The 20,457-nt window shown below is 41.8% G+C and overlaps 1 protein-coding gene across 1 annotated transcript; it reads right to left on the reverse strand.

The window, feature by feature from the left end:
* Nucleotides 1–1,435: 1,435 nt before the first annotated feature.
* emilin2b (elastin microfibril interfacer 2b) lies at nt 1,436–20,457 on the reverse strand. Its single transcript, XM_080417867.1, has 9 exons — nt 20,159–20,457; nt 19,734–19,859; nt 16,950–17,128; nt 14,436–16,268; nt 4,382–4,612; nt 3,928–3,981; nt 3,787–3,837; nt 3,571–3,687; nt 1,436–2,532 (listed from the first exon to the last, which is right to left on the reverse strand). The coding sequence occupies exons 1-9, from the start codon at nt 20,287–20,289 to the stop codon at nt 2,207–2,209; spliced, it is 3,048 nt and encodes a 1,015-aa protein (XP_080273993.1). The 5' UTR covers nt 20,290–20,457; the 3' UTR covers nt 1,436–2,206.

A 20,457-nucleotide genomic window follows, 5' to 3' on the forward strand; every position in this document is an offset into this window, starting at 1 on the left:
TTTACATGAAGTATGTTTTGGAAGATGACTTGGAGAATCAATACAGTTTCTAAAAATACCACCAGTTGTATTGTTTGATTGCATTTTGTTTATTTGCATCACCCATTAAAGAGTTTTCATAATAATCCCTATTTCTGATGCATGTGAAACTTCATAAAGTCCTTTTGGTCAGTATATGTATTATAGATATGTAAATTAGAAATGTTGATTATAAATACATAATAAACAATCCAAACCGTAAAATGTTATTTGTCTGACACATTTATTACAAACAGCATTAAAAAACAGCATTAAAAAAACAAAAACAATTCAAGAGCAATCAAAACCTATTGATCACGCTCTCAAACCCATTCAATAGAATGGACAACAAAATACAAAAGTCTCCCCAAGAATTCTTATGGCCAATTTATACTTCATTGTCAGACCTGCCAACCCTTCTGTTCTCACCAGGAGACCCCATCTCCTGGACGTCTCCTGTTCTTCCATTTCTCCTGTTCTTATCCTGTTTTGGGGGATTCCACCCTTTTTGTGTGCCCCCTCACTGATATGCAGCCACGGCCATTCATGCTAATTTGCTAGTTCCTTGAGTTTTGGATATGCAAATCACAATGGCAGTATTTGATTGTTCTTTTTGTTGGAAGGCGTGAGTGGGCAAGGTGTGAGTGGTATCTCTCTCTCTCTCTCTCTCTCTCATTTTTAAGTAATTAGCGGTTATTATTAAATATGGCTCTTTTATTGCTACTTTTAACTTTTTAATGGATCCTATGTAAGTAAAGCCTGATAAAAGGGTCAAACTCCCAAAGTCCACCAGAATACTGGAAAAACATCTCCTGTTATCGGACGGTCTGAGGTTGGCAGGTATGTTCATCGTACGATTACTGAAAATCAATTATCTTCAACAGGGACGTACAATTAAGTATGAATTAAATATAAAAATTAGGCTTCAGTCAGGACCATATAAATATGAAGAATGAACATGCCTATTTACAGTATAGGAACACTGAGCTTCCTTGTCATACATAGAAGTGGAAGTAAGTTATCAAGCCACAGGCTTTGTTCAATATCGTCGCTGTCGGGCAGAAACCAATATCTTTTTGTGTTTTTTCGTGTTTTTTAACACCCTACTTGACCATACTACAGCGTCACACGGAAACATCAAAAGTAGCAGATCTACAAGCTCGAAACGCGTCTGCTACTTTTGCCGTTATTGAATTTGAAACCTGAAAAGTAACAGTTTTGGACAAGGTTTCCACGCGACCGCAACGATATGTAATGTGTCCATGGTAACGGGCATCATCAGATCTCCAAGACAAATAGAAAACTATCTGACCTATCTATACTTTTATTTATTTAAGGTTTGAACTATCAAGCTGTAAGCTTTTTTTTGCGTTATCCTGTTGATTATGGTTGGTCAGATGTTTGTTACAGATGTATGTATGTGACATATGATTTTATTTCATGATCAATAAAAGACATCAATCAATCAATCAAAACACCAGCACCATGACATCTGTATCAGAGAATGTCGTCAATAGCTAAATCTAACACTTGTAAAATCTAGAGGTAAACAAATTATAATATAAAATAAAACTATACACTGAGAACTTTTAAACAAATAACAAAAATACACTGTAGCAAGTAAATGATTACTAAATATATTAATACTCATTATGGAAGGAACTTGAATTATTCCATTTGATAAAGTCTGTTATTTGTCATTTCTTTCACTTTCATTCACACGTATACATCTCTTCGGGGTTAAGAGTTTGCCTCAAGAATGTACAGTATTCCTTTCATGTCTTTTCTGCAACACAGTAACATTACTCTTTTGCTTCAGTTAATTGAAGCATTCCATACTTCACTTATATAACTGTGAACTAGATCAGTGGTTCTCAAAGTGGGGTCCTCGGGGGGAGGTTTCCAGGGGGTCAGCAGATCTACAAGCTCATAACGCGGCACAAGCTTGTACATATGCTATTTTTGCATTTTTATAGAAAATATCGAAAATGTTTGAAGCATTAGAAAATGTTATATTTTAGAAAAATATTTGTATACACATTTTCTCTTCAAACATTTTCAGATGGGGGTCCGCGGCTATATATATACAGTATATCAATTTAGGGGTCCTTGGCACAAAAACGTTTGAGAACTACTGAACTAGAGACTGTTTTGAGGAGCTGGGCATGGAGGTCTGTTGCTGGTGGGGTTATCTCTTTGATGGGTTGGTGTAAAGGAGCACAACGCTGAAGGTAGAGAGGACTTCAGTGGAATCTGAGATGGCCAGTTTCCCCGCAGTCATGACCAGTCCCGCCTTGTCCCCTCGACTCAGCTTCAGCACCAGGCTCACAGAAGTGGAGCCTCCGCAGTTGCACTGCTGCGTGTTCTGCGCCGACCCGGACAAGAATCCCGCCGTGTCCAACTTCTGGACGCTGCGATTGGACACCGAGAGAACCGCCTCCAGCCTCTCACCACGCTGGGCTGTCAGGACCGCACTCACCAGGTAGCGGCCGTCCATGGGAGCTGTGAAGACGCCTAAGAAAATACAAAAAAACACCTGTGTGGATGCTATGATACAACAGTCTAGAAGGTCAAGTATCACACTGAGGGTAAAGTTAAAACAAAAGGTTTTTGTTAAAAGGTTAAAGCACTATATTCTGGCTAATCATTGCTATAAAGTGTTTGTTCAGTAACATGGGTCTCCCTGTCTCTCCATATCTTTAATAAACAGAAAAGGTGACAACATTTCAGCCAATCAGGAGAGAGTACCCATTTATCAGCTTAATTTTTAGTGTTCCAGTTCCAATTTTGTCTGCTCATTTCGTTGTGTCATCACTTCCAATTTCACTTGTTTAATATGTATCCTGTCTGAGTTCTCTATCCTGATTGGATAAAATTGGTATCCTGACCTGAAAATGCATTTTCTGGTTAATAAAGAGCTGGAGAGACATGGAGACTATAGCAATGAGTACTATCAGAATATAGAGCTGTTTAACACTTATTCTAACCAAATACAATCACTAACCCTATACCTTTAAATGTATATTAAAGGTTTCATGACGTTCAGTTTTACCACACATTAAAAGTCTTTGTCATGGTCCTTCAAACGTGTATAGAAAGTTTTAACAAAAAATTCCACTCCAATGATCCATGGCAGGTGTTTTTCGCTCACATTTCTAAAGCCTTTTCAACTGCAATGAAAAAAGAAATCTTTGCCTGCGGGTGTCGCTGGTGAGGGATTTTGCCTGTCAATCATCACCTCTGCTCCGCCCCCCCCCAAAGGAAAGGATAGGGGAGGGGAGGGGCGAGGAGGAGAGTGGGCGGGATTAATCGGCTGTGACCTCACTGTCGAAGGGCCAAGCTCAGATTACTTTTCAGCCTAATTATTCAGAAAACCCCAGACCACAGAAAATCCACTGAATGTTCAAAGTTCAGATTTTTTGGGTGTAATTGAGGTCATAAAACCCAGAAAAAAACATAAAAAAATAAAAAAGTGAAAATGAATGTCATAGAACCTTTAACACTGGATTTTACAGCGCACTTTGTTGCTGGTACAGGATGGTGACAGGTTACCTGTATGGGAGTCATAATGTCCTCCATCGTTGACTAGCACCTTGTTGAAGCGAATGATTCCAACCTCTCCAGGGAACGGCAGAAGATTGAGACCGGCTGAGAACGCCACCCTGTCACCTTGACCACACAGCGAAAACAATTATTATGCTCAGTGGAATCAATACAAAATTCATAGAAATGGGAACTGCAAAGATTAATCAAAACATTTATTCCAACCTGAAGTCAGGACAGGTTTCTGCGGTGATGGTTTCTGGGTTGTGTGCAAGTCTGTTGAGGAAGAAACAACAATTTAATTAACTTTAAAGTGGAACAGTTTCTTTTTTTTATGGGATCGGAAACAGTCCAAGGTGGATCTACCTGAAGACACTGGCATATTGAGCTTTATGGAGACCGTAGATTTGGGTGCAGTAGCTGAAGGATGACAAAACATGAGAAATTAAATGAGACTTTGATGCATGTGTGTGTGTGTTTTGTTGTTTTCTTGCTTTTTAGGATCCCCATTAGCTTTTGCCATGACAAAATCTAATCCTCCTGGGGTCCTAATACAATTCCAAGTAGATTAGCCTCTTTCACCTGTTCCATTGGCTTCCCGGCAAGTGAATTGAGGATCACTGTCCAACATGTCTAGATCCAAACACCATGCATTTAGCTTTAGCAATGTTCAGTATACTAATTTGTTCTTACCGACCCACTCCGCTACTGCTTTAACTGCTTTGTGTGTGTGTGTGTGTGTGTGTGTGTGTGTGTGTGTGTGTGTGTGTGTGTGTGTGTGTGTGAATACCCTCCAGATATCCTCTTTTTCCTCTCTCACCTGGGGCTCCAGCGAAGCCCAGAACGGGCACCATGCTGCCATCCGTCCCTTTGGGCAGCTTGGATGAAATCATGGTCCCTGGGGGTCCGGCCTCGCCGACCTCCATCACTTCAGGCTCGGGGAGGGGGCCCTCCATGACGTTGACCTTGGGCGGGGCCGGCTCCTGAGGCTTGAACTTGGTGGTCACCGCCGGGGGCCGACCCCCCGAGTCCCCCGCGGCCACGTGAACACCTGAAAACGGAGGATTGATGAATGTATGGGAGGTCTGGGTGAGTGAATCAGGTCAGTGGGAAAGTTCCAACGTCGGGCCAGATGTCCTGAGGTCAGATGTGGTACAAGCCATCTGTTTTCATAGTGACTCCTTAAAACTGGCCCCTCAATTACTCTGTTTCAATTTCTAAAACCACTAAATTATCAGCAAAGTAGGTGTTGTTGAGGAAACATCCCTTTGGTCAAATGTGAGCCATTATCCCATTAAAATCGGGAAAGCATCGGTGTCATTTTAGATTTTAGCTGTATATATATATATATATGGTTGGATATTCAAAAATAGCAGATATACAAGCTCACTCTGGAGCTTGTAGATCTGCTATTTTTGAAAAATCCTGAACATTTGTGACAAATATATATACATTTTTAACTAAAATCTTTGCTTCTGGGGGTCCCTGGAACAAAATATTTTGAGATGGGGCTCGGCGGCCAAATATTTATAATTTCACATGGACAAGTTTAAGCACCACTGATATAGCAACACTTTTTCAGAAAACTGTTAGGATTCAGAAGACATTTTGACATTCAGAAGACATTCAGGTCTCAATGGGTTAAAAGAGAGCTGCTCACTGACAGTCCAGGTCAGCGTTTTCTTATCCTGGGGGGAATGTTTTCACTTGTTGAAGCTGTAAATCTCCTCGGAAAAGATTTACTGTGTCACGGTTTGAAGTAGTTTTACAGAAACGCCACAAAATGGTATAGAATAGCCTTTTACTGACGTCTTAATTGGCTCCCCTTTATTTTAATGGTCATTATGTAACTTTTCATGTCACATGTCAAATTGACTTGGAAAGTTGAGTAACATTCTGTCCTAGAGACCCTAGAGATAAAAATATGTTTTGGTTTAAATTAAATTGTCTTAATGTCATATTGAAAATGAGAAGTACTTTCATTAAGGTGATCCTGAAACATATTGCTATAGTGGTCACTCATAAAACTTGTGTACGGTCATTTAAAGTAAAAAATATTCTGTTCAATACATTGCGCTGTCATAGGGCTCACTGTGTAGATTTGTTAGATTATTTTTTCCCTTTTATTTTGGGACGAGGAGGCTTTTTAACAACATTAATCCTGGCATCCCTATTTTGGAGAAATTTATTTTTTCTTTTCTTTTTTTTATGATTGCATATGATTTATATTTTCATTATTTGTCGACGTATATAAGGCGGTTAAGTAAAATTCTCTTTGTCACAGAGTTTTTTTTAATCTTTTATTATTACGCAAGTAAATAACCTATAAAATAAAATAAACATGTTGAGGGATACACACCACTAGTAAAGTAATCACTCCAGCCTGTCATTATGGACATAAACAAAGGAAATGACAGACCCCTGCAACATCACACATCATGATGCGGTCGACTCTAAACTATTGCTGCGTTCCTGACAACCGCAGCTGAGAAGACTTATAGCACACAGCACCAGCAGGTCTTTATCAACAAAGCAATGCTCTTGGCTGAGGACACAGAGAGAGAGTTCCAGTGGTGGAAAGTACATTTACTCAAGTACTGTACTTAAGTACAATGTTGAGGTATTTATTTACTGAACTTGAGTGTTTCCAATTCTCAAATCTTTTACTTCTACTCCTCTACATCTCAGAGGCAAATATTGTCCTTTTTACTCCACTACAATTATTTGAAAATTGTAGTTACTAGTTACTTTGTTGATTTTTATGTACTTTGGTATTGCTTTTGCTATTTTCAAAATATTTTTTATACATATTGAACTTGTGAAATAGGACATTCTGCATAAGGAGTACTTTCACTTATATAAAAACCTTTAGTATATTTTTATGCCAATACTTTTGTACTTTTACTCAAGTACATTTTGAATACAGGACGTTTACTTGTAACAGAGTATTTATTAATTATGGTATTAATACTTTTAGTTATAAGTAATAAATGTGAGTACTTCTTCCACCACTGAGAACGAGACAGCAGAGCAGGGCCCAGCGCTGAGTCTGCTGTCCTCCCAAAAGGAAAGGACCAAAGGACGGAGAGCACATGAAAGGCATACCAGCATTCCAAGGCATATCCATATATTCGTCCACCAGACGGACTGTCCCTCACCCCTAAGGGAAAGGGCCCTTCCCTATAAAAGCAGAAAGTAGTCTGCCTGTTAAATATATGTGTGGAGAGGGGGACCAGTTGGTGACCGTAAAAATAATAAAATAAAATAAATCACAGAGGGGGGGTGGGGGGGGGGATAAGTCTAGTCTACATGTGCGCTCCTCTGGGGTGCTGCACATGTGCGTGTGTTTAATAGCCTGTGTCTGTTAGCTTGCAGCCTTGCATGCAAAGGTACTGTATGTATGCACTACACCAGTGGTTCTCAACCTTTTCAGACCACGACTCCCCCAAAATAATCATATTTGAATAGGGGACGGACCCCCCCCCCCACCCTGATAAGCACTTGGAATGTAGGAGTTGAGGCATTCAATTTAGTTTGACTCGGTTTCACAGATAAGTGTGATATACAAGCTCACAGATCACAGATCAAGCTTGTAGATCAGCTATTTTCAAAAGTTCTGTATTTTTGTATATATTATTTGACAATTTGGCCAATGTCGGACCAGTTTTTATAGTGTAGTTTGTACTTTGGATGCAGTAATGGTCTTTTTCTTTTTTTGGTATTATTATTATAGGTCTTCGAAGAAGATTGTTACTTCACTGTCATCTGGGGACCCCCCCAAAATCATGTGGGGACCCCCCTGGGGGTCCCGACCCACAGTATTTTTTTTCCCCCACTCATCAAAGCGTGGGATTCTAAATTGATTCCAAGTCCCAGTCCCTAGGCAGATGAGGAGGTAAAAGCTCTGTGTGTGTGTGTGTGTGTGTGTGTGTGTGTGTGTGTGTGTGTGTGTGTGTGTGTGTGTGTGTGTGTGTGTGTGTGTGTGTGTGTGTGTGTGTGTGTCTGTGATTAAAGGGGTGAGCTGTAAACTATTGCAGCTGAGGTTCCCGTGGTCCCAGAAACTGAGAGTTGGGGTACATCCGGAGCAGACGTGGGAAACAGTGTTGCCATGTCTGCTTATTATAAGCGACTTTGGGCATATTTTTCTGTAAAGTTGCTTGTAAATATTGGGCTTGTTTCTTAAGTGTAGTTGCTTATTTTGCGCTTGAGCTTCCAATTTCTTTTTTTTTATACCATTGGTTCTCAAACATTTTCATGTCACGGACCCCCAAATTAATATGTATTTGCCCCTAACTCCCATCTGAAAATGTTTTGTGCCAGAGAGCCCCGTACCAGATTTGTAGTTGTTGGAATGTTGCAAAGATCTTCTAAATATTCCATATTTAATTTCAAGATTTTTTTTTAAATAGCAGATCTAAAAGCTCACAACGCGTTGTGAGCTTGTTGATCGGCTATTTTCAAATAGCTTAAAGTGCTCATGTGGCCTATTATAGTCGCTTCTTTTGGGCTTGTTTTCATAGACCTGGTTGCTTATTTCTCTCGCAAAATCTGGCAACACTGATGGGAAACCCCTTCCTTAGTCACAGGTGTCCCTCCATTCTTTCTGAGACACCACAGCCCCCCCCCCCCCCCCTTCGCCCCTCCCTCCCTCATTACATTACAATCCCACATCATAATGACTGCACAGCCATTTAACAGCACGTGTTGACTTTATGAGTCACTGTGTGCCAAAATGGCCCCGGCCCCAAAGACGATTTAGGAATTCATAAATCCGTCCCCACATTTTGGAACCCAGGAGACAAATAAAAGGAGAATGCCTTAAACCTTTCACAGTAAATGTTTCTCCTCCTCTATGGCGACAGCAGGAAACAGTATACAAATCAACAGTGGCATTACAGCACTTAGCATACTAAGTGCTACGTAGCATACTAACATGACTTGTTAATGGGGGTGTAAGAAACTGTTTTTTTTATAAACAGAAAATACTTTTTCCGGTCGGGATACCAATTTTATCCAATCAGGAGCGAGAACTCCACAACAAAGATGATGTATCAGCTTAAATTTCATAGTCTCAGAGTTCCAATTTATTTTGGTTCATCACTTCAAATTTCACTTGCTTATCCTGTATCCTGTATGGGTTCTCTCTCCTGATTAGGAGACCCCTATTACTGAACAAACGCTCTATATAGCAATGATTGTTATCAGAATATAGAGCTTTAACCATTTAAGTGTGTTATCATCAGTGAGTGTTATTGGTCCTGGGGACCTGTGCTTCATCCAAGGATGCCTGTCAGGTCCGAACTTGTTGTTGGACAATCAACTCCCGTGGGAGCGTCTCTCTTCCTGGGGGCTATCATACTTGACCACGGGCAAGAGTGTGTGTGTGTGTGTACGCACGTGAGCTGCCTTATCTCTGTCTTAGGGTCATTGACCTTCAGCAGCTGGACCCCTGAGTCATGTCTGAAGCAGGAAGGCATGCTTTGTTATCTCACAAACGCGCCCATAATAGAGCTCCTAAAAGTGTTGTCTGCCACAGGCGTTTTAGTAGCTAACTGCCTTGCCAAACACAATGGGAAGGATGTGCTTTAACGCAGAGAAAGGACGTAATGCATGTCACAAATGCACATTTACACAAACTGGGGGAACTGGGGGAAGTGGTGCTTAGTGCTGCTGCACACAGTAAAATCCGGAACGCTAATTCAACACTGACAGAGTTAAAACAAATATTTACCCATACAAGTTACATGAACACTCTGGATTTGACTATGTATGGTTGTGCCAAACTCCCAGGAGATAGCATCTGCAGAAGAATGTTCTCATAATGATGCGCGAAGAGAGAACACAAGAGTAGAGACATATGTAATGAAAACATATGCCACACATCAAAAAGGGAAAACACAAGAGCATGCACATAAAAACCCATGCATGTGTACACACACACACACACACACACACACACACACACACACACACACACACACACACACACACACACACACACACACACACACACACACACACACACACACACACACACACACACACACGCACACACACACACACACACGCGCGCGCGCTATAGCGATGTTTGAAAGTTCCCCCTAGGTCAAAGACGGAAGCTCGTTATTTGCTATACGATAGCTAATGGTTTGGGAAATTACTCCACTTAGCCTGCAACTTTGTCGACTGAATAAAAGGTTCTTTCTCCTAAGCTCTGATGGAGAGCCATGTCCGGAATATGCACTACGTTCAGTATAGTCTACTCTACGACAATGTGCTACTGGCCACAGCTCGCAGCAGTTAAGGGGCATGAAGTCAGGCGGGGCTCTGCCTAAGCTCGGAATGACAGGGTCAGGTGTCATGTCAGGGAACTGGATTATATCAAATTAATTGCAGATTCTGTTGATTTGACAGATTTCCATTATTTTTCATTTTTAATTATTGATTTGATTTGATTTGATTTACCTTTTAAATGTATTTGACCTTTTACATTTATTTTATTTTTTATTATGCATTGTCATTAACAGTCTAAAATTAGATACAGCAGTCTATTTTTGTGCCTTTTGTGTCTGCATTGCTTGTATTGTACTGTACCTCGGCACCTTGGCTTGCCCTCAAGGTGTTTTCCGAGGTTTTAAATAAATAAATAAATGATGATGATGACATGGTGATATCAATATCAGCACAATATCAAGACAGTCTTAAATCAAGTTAACTGAAGTCATGAGGGGAAAGGCCAGCTCCCCTTACCATTGTAAATTGTCCATTGTAAATCTGACATCATGGCACACAGACCCCCACGTGCAGCACAGGGGGACAGTTCAGAGTGTGTTGCACAGTAAAATCCTGGGCGTTCATTTATTAACTCTCAAAGTGTTAAGAATTGACCCATACTGTATGTTCATTTGACACTCTCAGAGTTAAATCAACACTCTGGATTTTGCCGTTGTATTTGGAAAGAGCGAAGGCAGTGGCGGAAAGCAACTAAGTATCTAATCAACTCAAGTGCTGTACTTAGGAAAATGTTTGAGGTGTTTTTACTTGGTAAAAAAATCCAATTCTCAATACTTTATTCTTCTGCACTACATTTCAGAGGCAAATATTATACTTTTACTCCTCTACGGTTATTTGAAAACTTCAGTTACTAGTTACTTTGTAGATTTTGATATTGTTACAAAACATGCATTAATCACTTAGGCCCTATGTACGTATACTTAGGCTATTTGAAAATAGCCGATCTACAAGCTCACAACGTGTCGCAAAGCGACACACTGAGCTTGTAGATCTGCTATTTTCAAAAGATCTTTATACATCTGAAAACTTGTGAAATGGGACATTCTGCACAATGAGTACTTTTACTTTTGGTACTTTAAGTATACTTTCATGCCACTACTTTTGCACTTTTACTCAAGTACTTTTTTATACCGGACTTTTACTTGCAACAGAGAAATTGTACTTTTTCCACCACTGAGTGAAGGCACTGAGCTGGGGGTAAAAGCGTGTCAGAAAGGCTTTACAAAATGAGAATTTCACAGAGCTTGTGGAAAAGAAAACGAGAAAACTTTAGAGACAGAAAGCTACTTTGAGGGAAAACAGTATGAACATCCAGTTCAATGCAGTAGCCCTCCTAATCTAAACCCGTCGAGACCCCTGGGCTCTGGAATAAAGAACGCCCACTAGCGACACTGATAAGCTGCTTGTAGATGTCCCAGTATGGAGCGCTTGAGGCTGTATTTTCCAGTCCAGTTCAGATAAATAAGAAAGACAAAAAGGGTGAGGCTATACTGCCAGGAGCAACTGGGAGGCAAGGAGTTGTACACAGACCAAAAGTGGTGTAAAGTAACTAAGCACATTTACTCAAGTACTGTATTAAAGCAGCACTATGTAGCACTTCTTTTTATGAATACATTTAAATTTTGTCCAATCTGTATGGTAGAGTATGTTAATACAATATAACTTATACAGTTGGGGTGGTTGTATTTTGTTCCCTGCTCTTCTATTGAGACATTTAGATCGTGTAAAAGGTCATGTCTCACCTAGACAGGATATGACACACATTTTGACCTGATGGTCAAGATTCAATTTATGCCCTGAGCAAGCAGGCAGGCTCTGTTAGCTCAATGGTAAAAATGTCAGCACTTGCACAGGAAACCAGGTTCAAATCCGGGGTAGAAGAGGAAAGCTTTAAGTACAATTTTGAGGTATTTTTTTACTTTACTGGAGTATTTCCAATTTTCAGTACTTTTACTTCTACTCCACTACATCTCAGAATCAAATATCGTACTTTTTTAGATTTGGATTATCATTACAAACATGCATTAACCACTTCAGTCCTATATACATTTCGGCCATTTTAAAATAGCCGATCTACAAGCTCACAATAGATCTGCTCATTTGATAACTTGTGAAATGGGACATTCTGCATAATGAGTACTTTCTTCTTTTGGTACTTTAAGTACATCTTGATGCCAATACTTTTGTACTTTTACTCAAGTACATTTTGAAAGTGTTTCTACGTCGCCGTATTGACACTTTTACTTTAGTAAAAATAAATGTAATACTTTTTCCACCGCTGCAGACCAACCCTTGGTAGGACTTCACCATGTCAGAGAGGAACACATGATTAATGCCCCCTCCCTCATGGGGCTCTTACCCATAAATTCCCAATGACTGTACAACAATTTAAACGTCAGTTCTACTTAAGACAACAAACGATGGGTGGGATAATGACATACATTTCCCAGAATCTCCATGAGACACATTTGGCCACATCAGACAAAAAGTGCCAGCTTATAGAGATTAATATTGAAGGCTGTCCGTGACTTTCGGAACTATACACCCAACAAATGGCACAAGGAAGTGACGGTGGCAAGTGTTCAGTGTTGCATTGCTGAATTGGAACGTGGTTGCACTCTATTTTAATGACATGAGGCGCACGTAGCTTAACACCTACACTACAGGTCACACAATGGCCAATTGATATGCATCTAGGCTCATTCTTATGTTAATTCACCTGGTGTGACTTGGGAGCTTTTGTAAACTTTGTTGAGTGTGAATTTAAAGTTGTTTTAAATCTATGCATGTGCCTGCGCGTGCTCCTGGTCCAGGCTCCAGGTTCCTGCACGGCGTGCAAGGCCATCCTATGAGCAATGCAACCCTGCAAATGTTTGATTTCTCTTCCCTGTGTTCCCCCATATGTGTCCCGAACTCATGGGAACAGAACCAGAAGCAGAGATAATTTTATTCTGACCCCTTCCAATGGTAACCGGAAGGCTTGCCCCAAAACACACTCGCCCCCATTTCTTTAGCGGACCACTTGTGCCGAGCGGTTCTTGTGTTTGTTTTACTGAGGATAAGGTTAGGAATACATTTAAGGTTAGGCATAGTTTTATTGAGGTTAGGTTTAGGAATAAGGCTAGGTTTAGGCATAGTTTTACTGAGATTACGTTTAGGAATCAGGTTAGGTTTAGGCATAGTTTTACTGAGGTTACGTTTAGGAACACCTGGTGGCGACCATTTCGAGGTCGTCGGATTTGACCTGGGGCGAGCGTGTTTTGGGGCGAGCGTTCTTGTATTCCTTCCAATGGATGTCAGACCGGAGTGGACCACGTAGACCATGTTGGCGCCATAAACCGATGAGGCAAAACTAGCTGTACGCACAAGAACAGACGCGGCTCATAAACATTATGGGCGTGATGCTCGTTCACGTATTCCCTACTGTGGGTGGGGGTGAGTCAATATTAGCCACTTGAGCATGTTAAAGTGCAGGTCTTTTACCCACAATAGTACATACAATATTCAAGGGTATCTACAGTCTATAAACAGTGGTCTTTCAGGCCAAGGACCCCTTAGCTGAGAGAGAGATGAACTACAGTACATATTGGATTCATGTTAACGGTGTGTTTTCAGACATTTAACGACTTAAACACTCAATACTTTGTAAACTTGACCTTTGGTCTGTTATTCTTTCCCTGAACACCGATCTACAAGCTCACAACGCGTCTGTGACACGTTGTGAGCTTGTATATTGGCTATTTTCGGCTAATGTTCCCCCCAGAATAGGGATGTGAGGGTTCAAGTGGTTAATGTAAAAATACAAGAATAAAGTCCCTATCACACAAGGATTTTGCAGCCCCCCTGCAGTATCTCTGAAGACCCCCAAGGGGTCCCGGACCCCCTGCTGAAGACCCCTGCTCTATAAATATGCTATGATAATGATAATGATGATAATAATAATAGTCATAATATGGTACAAATAGGATCGCTGTCCTACACTTCGCTCAAACACAACACACACTGACAGTACACTCAGATAAAAACATCATGCATACTCGTGCATGAAAATAGATGCACACAAGTGCACACTGCAGGCATTACTGAGCCATATTTTTAAGGCCAAGGAATTGCTCAACACAAGCAGGGTCTATTAAAATGAGCATGTGTGTTCAATCAAGCCCTGCCTTCCTCTGAGTCAGAAGAACACAGTTAAATGGAGATCCAACTTCCTCTCACACTCAAAATGAAACCCTTATTGCAGGTTCCACCATTAACTACGCACAACCTACCATGGACCAATTTAAGGAAACGCAACCTGCAACGACCAAATAGGGTCCAGATGAGGCTGGGGGCAAAACCTTATTTAACACTACATTATAACACTTAAAGCTTGCTTTAAGTGTCTCAAGATCAAACGCCTGCTACTGAAGGTCCTGTGGATGATAAATGAGATTTAATAAAGATCGAAGAGGGAGTTACAGTTTTTGCGTTTAACAATATCTGGAAAATAGATTATATGAGGGACGAATAGAAGGAGGCATTCACATTAAATGGACGTACTGTACCAGGGATCCTTTCATGTTTATCCTATAGCTTACCTGACTTAGCAGCGGTACTGCCGGTCTTTTCCTGTATGTCTCTGGCAAGACCAGAAATGTGGCTCTGGAGGGTCTGGCAGGTCCCCTTCAGCCCGCCGATGTCTCGGCCGTGGGCTCTCACAGTGCCATTCAGCTGACTGACACAAGTCCACAGCCCGCTGATGTGTTTGTTCAGCCCCTCTTTGATCCGCTGCAGACTACCCGCGATGGGCTCCAGCTTCCCGCACACGCCCTCGACGCCAGCGACGCGACTGGCCACGGCGGCGACCTCCTTCCCCACGTCTTCCGCCTTCTCCCTGCAAAGTTCACCCTCTGCCTTCACCTCTCCGCTGAGTTCCCCCAGCCGGCTCCTCAGCTCCTGCTGCTGTGCCGCGTGAAGCTCCAGAAGTTCTTTGGCCTCCTGGCCCACTGCTGACCCGACCTGACCACAGGTGGAGTTGAGACTCTCCAACTCCACAGACTGCTGGCTAAGAGAGCGTCTCATGTCTGATGAAGAGTCCTCCAGTGCTCCCACGTGGCCCTTGAGGAAGCCCAACTCACGGTGCACATCCTCCATGCTGGAGCTGTGGTTGAGGAGTTGCTCCTCCATGGCTCCCAGGCCGTTTAGACTACTCTGCATAGAAACAATAGCAACTGTACAGCTCTGGAAATCTTCTTGCATCTTCTCCAAATCAGTCGAATTAAACCTGCCTTCCTCTGAGCAGCACTGGTCTAAGGCATTGAGTCTTTCTTCCAAACCCTGAATAGTGTTGTTATGAGAGTTAACATCCCTGTGAAGGGCATCCACATCTCCAGTCTGGACTACTAAATTGGTGGTTAAATCTACCAGATTGTGGACTCTGTTCTCCATGGCGGTCAGCCTGTCCTCCAGAACGTTTTTCAGGTCCGTCACTCCCTCTGCTCCTGCCTTCCTCATCTTCTCCTCAAGAGAGAGGCACTGCACCTCCACATTCTTCTCAGACGAGTTCAGACGGGTCTCCAGGTCTTCCACGCGGGCCAGAAGTGGGTCGGGTGTTTGGGAGTTTGTGGGTACAACACTGTCTCTCTTCACTGAATCAATCACTTTGACCTTCAGATCCAGGATCTCTTTGCGGAGGTCAGATTCCTTGGACTCCATGAGCTCAGCCAGGCTGAGATAGTTGGTCTCCGTTCCCTCGCACTGCTCCTGAACGGACATTATTTTATAATCACACGCATTCTTCAAATCGGCCAACTTGATCTCCATGCCCTCCATCAGCTCTTCCCGGAGAGCGTGAACCTTAGCGTCCACATAGGCGCGCAGGTCCACATCACTGGCCACCGGGGGGGAGGCAGGAGCAGAGGGCGTGACCGGGGGGCTCTGGGCGGCCTCCATTAGCAGACGCAGCTGTCCGTCATGTTGACTGACGCGGCCCAGGAGGTCGTCGAGAGCGTTGCTCTTGGACTCCAGGGTGTCAGTGACCTGGTTGATCTTGTTCATGACCTCGTCCATGTGCGTGTCGTACCCGTGCTCTATGGAGAGGTCCTGTAGCGAGACGGTGTGGGTCTCGCCGCCGCGGGCGCTGGCGGGTGGTGCTTGCTTGAGATCGGTGAGAAAAGTGGCCAGCATCTTGCTGGCGTCCTCCTGCAGGTCCACCCTGAGGTTGGACGACATGTCCGTCATTCTCACCTGCATGTCCAGGACCATCTGGGACAGACGTTGCACCTCCTCCTCCAGGTGTTGGTGTTGCACGGTGTGAGACCCTCCGTGACCCTCAACGACCCCCCTGCCGGGATCCCCACCTCCTCCCTGGCGTCCGGATGGTGCCCCCCCCCACGGATGGTTTCTATGACCCGTCTGCTGCTGTTCCAGACCTACAGGGGAGGAATGACGGAGAGGGTGAGGACATGGAAATGTTTATCACATGTCATTTGGGGAGGTCAGGGGTACGTTTAGAATAGAAGATCTTTTGCCAGTGTTTAAATCAGTGTCTTGAAAAGCATCACTTTTTTTCATTTTGATTTCAATTTAGGTAGTTAACTTTGTATTTTTCAGAAACATCTTGGTTTGAATATAACCAGCCAGGCAGAATAACATTTTAATAGAATGAATCATATGAGAGGTTTTATGTGTCAAGTTTCTGTCAACATCAACAAAACAAATGGCCAAATGCACAATATTGGATAATTCATTAAAACAAATCATAATAAAACATTTGGCTTTTGTATTTTTTTTTGCAGACATTGTTCTATTCGTATTGTTTTCTATAAATGTTTTTGTGTGTTTAATCACACTATTAGTTAAAGTAGAGTAGAGTAGTTCACCCCAAAAAATACTTATTTGCTATCAATTACACACCCCATGAAGCCTTGAATTCATGGAGATTGTTTTGTTTTTGTCGCATTCCTACGCCAATAATTTGATGACCGTCATCAAATCGTTGACTTAGGAATGCGACAGAAACAAAAAAATCTCCACGATTTCAAGGCTTCATGGGTAATGATAGAAAATAAGTCACTTTAACTAAATAAAAAAAAAGGAATAACCATGTTCACCATTTGATGGAGTAGGATAAGCAGTGTGGGACAGATGATGTCCGTGCTCTCTTTGACGTTGTGGCGGTCCTTTCAGCTCGTTGCAGTCGTGACCCTGGTACCCCGGGCAGCACCTCCACGCCAGCTCAGTCACAGTCTTGTAAGCAATCTTGTACACAGGCCTAAAGTGTGTACGGTGTCTGGGAGAACATATGGCATGGGAAGGGAAGAGATAATTATTACAGACAGACAATGTCATATTTGTTGATATACACACACATAATTACATGGTTTATCTCCCATAGTCTATATAATGACACGGGATGGAAATAAATGATGCTGCTCACGTTTCACTTGGATACTAAGGGAAGAGTCCATGATGAATCACATCTGGAACAATGCTCACAGATCTGAACCTCTCGTCATTCAAACAAGCCCTACTCTCATGCAATTACAACAAAAAAAACACAATGTTATTCTCGAGGGCTCCTTCTACAGTCAATGGTCCTTTTGTGAAATCCTAGGAAGGCTTTGCTTTGCCAGACCATGCTTGTGCATTTGATCCCCTCTGAGGAGAACAGCGTAAACGCTGGAATCCCAGCAATAAAGATCTGTTTATTGACAACAAACTCCAGATGGGCTGTGGGCACAAGGCTGCCACAATTCGAATTAATCAAGCAGCAAGCAACTAATGATGTGCATAATTTAAACGCACAAACACAAAACAAGGTTTTGGCCATCTGTCCGTGACCCATATATTTATATCAAAAATGTATTTAGGATTTATTTATTTATTTATTGTACCATGGTTAGGCTATGTTATGTTATTCAATTGAAAGTAAAGTAAGAGAATGTCCGATTACCCTGCTCAGCAAAGAATGTGCCATGTCAATTCAAAGCAGATGCTTATTCACATCTGGGCATAACAAGACTCGTTCTCTACTAATTTTCATTGCTCTCTGAAGTCAAACTTCATGAAACAATTGTTTTACCTCAGCTCTCACCTGTTAGGCCTACGTAAACAAATAACATCTGGCAAACACAATAGCCTATATAATATTCCTATATTCCATAAGGTACATGCTCTATCTAGGCCAATTTACAGTGTCATAAAATGAATGGTGACGGCGCGCTACAGCTCCTCTGAGGTGAGTGATATAGCCTGCCTGCCCTTGGTTATTCAGTGATGGAAGAAGTACTCAAATGTTTTACTTAAGTAAAAGTATCAATACCCTATTGTAGAAATAGTCTGTTACAAGTACTAGTTCGGTATTCAAAATGTACTTGAGTAAAAGTACAAAGGTATTGGCATCAAAATATACTTAAAGTACCAAAAGTAAAAGTACTCATTATGCAGAAGGTCCCATTTCAGAATTTTTTTATGTATAAAAATCCTTTGAAAATAGCAGATCTTGCGAAGTGTTGTGAGCTTGTAGATCGGCTTTTTTCAAATCGCCAAAGTATATGCAGGTCTGAAGTGGTTTTGTAACAATAATTAAAATCTAAAAAGTAACTAGTCAAATAATTGTAGTGGAGTAAAAGTTCAATATTTGCCTCTGACATGAAGTGGAGTAGAAGTAAAATTTTAGAAAATTGGAAGTACTCAGTAAAGTAAAAAATACCTCAAAATTGTGATTCAGTACAGTACTTGAGTAAATGTACTTAGTTACTTACTTTCCACCACTGCGGTTATTAGGTACATTGTGAACTAGTGTGCAAAAAGTATTGTTACAAACTCAACTAGAGTGTGTTGTTGCACAGGGGTCTAATAAAAATATCCTCCCTCCACCCAATTAGGACTCATGAGTAGCCTACTTTACTTGGTAACCCAAAAACACAGTCGCCCCCATTTTCTTCGCGGACCCCTTGCACCTAGTGGTTCTTGTATTTGTTTTACTGAGGATAAGGTTAGAATTAAGTTTAGGGTTAGGCATAGTTTTACTGTGGTTAAGTTTAGGAATAAGGTTAGGTTTTGGCACCGTTTTACTGAGGTTAGGTTTAGGCAGGGCCGCAGGAAGGGTAGTGCGAGCGGTGTGGCCGCACAGGGCCCCGCACTTGGGGGAGCCCCGCAAAAAATAAATAAAAATATATATATATATTTTTTTTTTAAGTGAACAGAATTACATTTATTAAGAGTTATAAAAAGAAATAACCGCAAATCACCAAAAACCACCAAAATCTCGGAAATATCCGCACAAAACCGCGCGAGGAGGGGCGCGCACGCGCACGCGACTTCGCACAGGGCCCCGCATTTCTCCCAGACGGCTCTGGGTTTAGGAATAAGGTTAGGTTTGCAGTGGTGTGTTCTACCGTTAACACGTAGTATATGACGTGATTTTTTATGACAAGATTTTTTTGGAAAAAAGCGTAGCCCTCTACTAACCATTTCATCCATTGACGCGCGCAAGCGTAACCAAGACCACGCGCAGGGAATGATTATCTATGCCCTCCGAAAAAACCTAGAACACGGGTTTTAGGCAGTGATATGTTCTAGGTTTTTTCGGAGGGATATGATAATCATTCCCTGCACGACATGTGCGTGGTCGTGGAGATACGCTAGGGCGTTTTCAATGGATGAAATGGTTGTAGAGGGCTATGCTTGGCTACGATTTTTTTCTGCAGGTCACACTACTTATATAGCGTAACATTAGCCTGGTTCCAGACCATAGACCCCGCCCACTCTCTGAGTGAGCAGCTTCAGTCTGATAATCAGGCTAGCGTAACATGGTAGAACACACCACTAGTTGTAGGCACGACTGGGGCGACTGTGTTTTGGGGCGAGCGTTTTGGAATACCAATACTTACATCACTTTTTGCGCACAGTTTGGCTGCTGCAGTGGACACGGCATGAACTCTGGCTGCACGAAGCTCTCCGAGCTTCCCACCACGGCACAGCTCACGTTCTTGTGCACTACGTAAGCGCACCAGTTTCTGGATGTAAAGATGAAAGACAGATTAATTAAATACAAAAATGAAATAGGCCCAAATGAATGAATAGGACCAAATAAATGAAATAGGCTAATTAAAATTTTAATTAAGGATGCAAGATTTTAAGTTTCCATTTATGAAAACTAGTTATTCCTAAAATTCATACAATTAATCACCGGAACAGTTTAAAAATAGAACTTGTCTATTTCGTGTATGTTAATTTGTTGACACTATAACGAGTATAGAACATGTTGCATAAATCAATAAAAAAAATACCAATAAAAAGTTTCATATTCACTCACTTGTTTCTCTGCCCTGGCTCAGTGCGAGCATACGCATTTCCCTGAAACATGTTAAACTGGAACGGAGTTCCATTGATCAGTGGAAAAGTTAGTAAGAAGTGAATAAGCGATCCCGTAAACTCGCTCTTCATTGTTGCTTTAATCAAAACTACAATGTTGTTTCAGACTAAAAAAAACTAAACAGTAGCTACATGAAGAAGACCGGTTCTCTCCAGGCTCCAGCAGAGGTTTTTACGTGCGTCTGTTTGGTTTGGTCCCCTCTCTCTGATCAACGCACAGGTCTGGCAAGTTTCATTCAA

Source organism: Gymnoscopelus braueri, assembly GCF_963280865.1.
Source record: "Gymnoscopelus braueri genome assembly, chromosome: 21".
NCBI classification, from domain to species: Eukaryota; Metazoa; Chordata; class Actinopteri; order Myctophiformes; family Myctophidae; genus Gymnoscopelus; species Gymnoscopelus braueri.

Bases quoted from the DNA above. Each gene is read 5' to 3' on its own strand.
- emilin2b (XM_080417867.1), bottom strand. From the start codon at position 20,289: ATGAAGAGCGAGTTTACGGGATCGCTTATTCACTTCTTACTAACTTTT. The intron at 17,129-19,733 runs GTAAGTATTGGT...ATGTTCTCCCAG, and splicing joins AACTGTGCGCAAAAAGTGAT to ACACCGTACACACTTTAGGC. The intron at 16,269-16,949 runs GTGAACATGGTT...CCTCCCCTGTAG, and splicing joins TTATCCTACTCCATCAAATG to GTCTGGAACAGCAGCAGACG.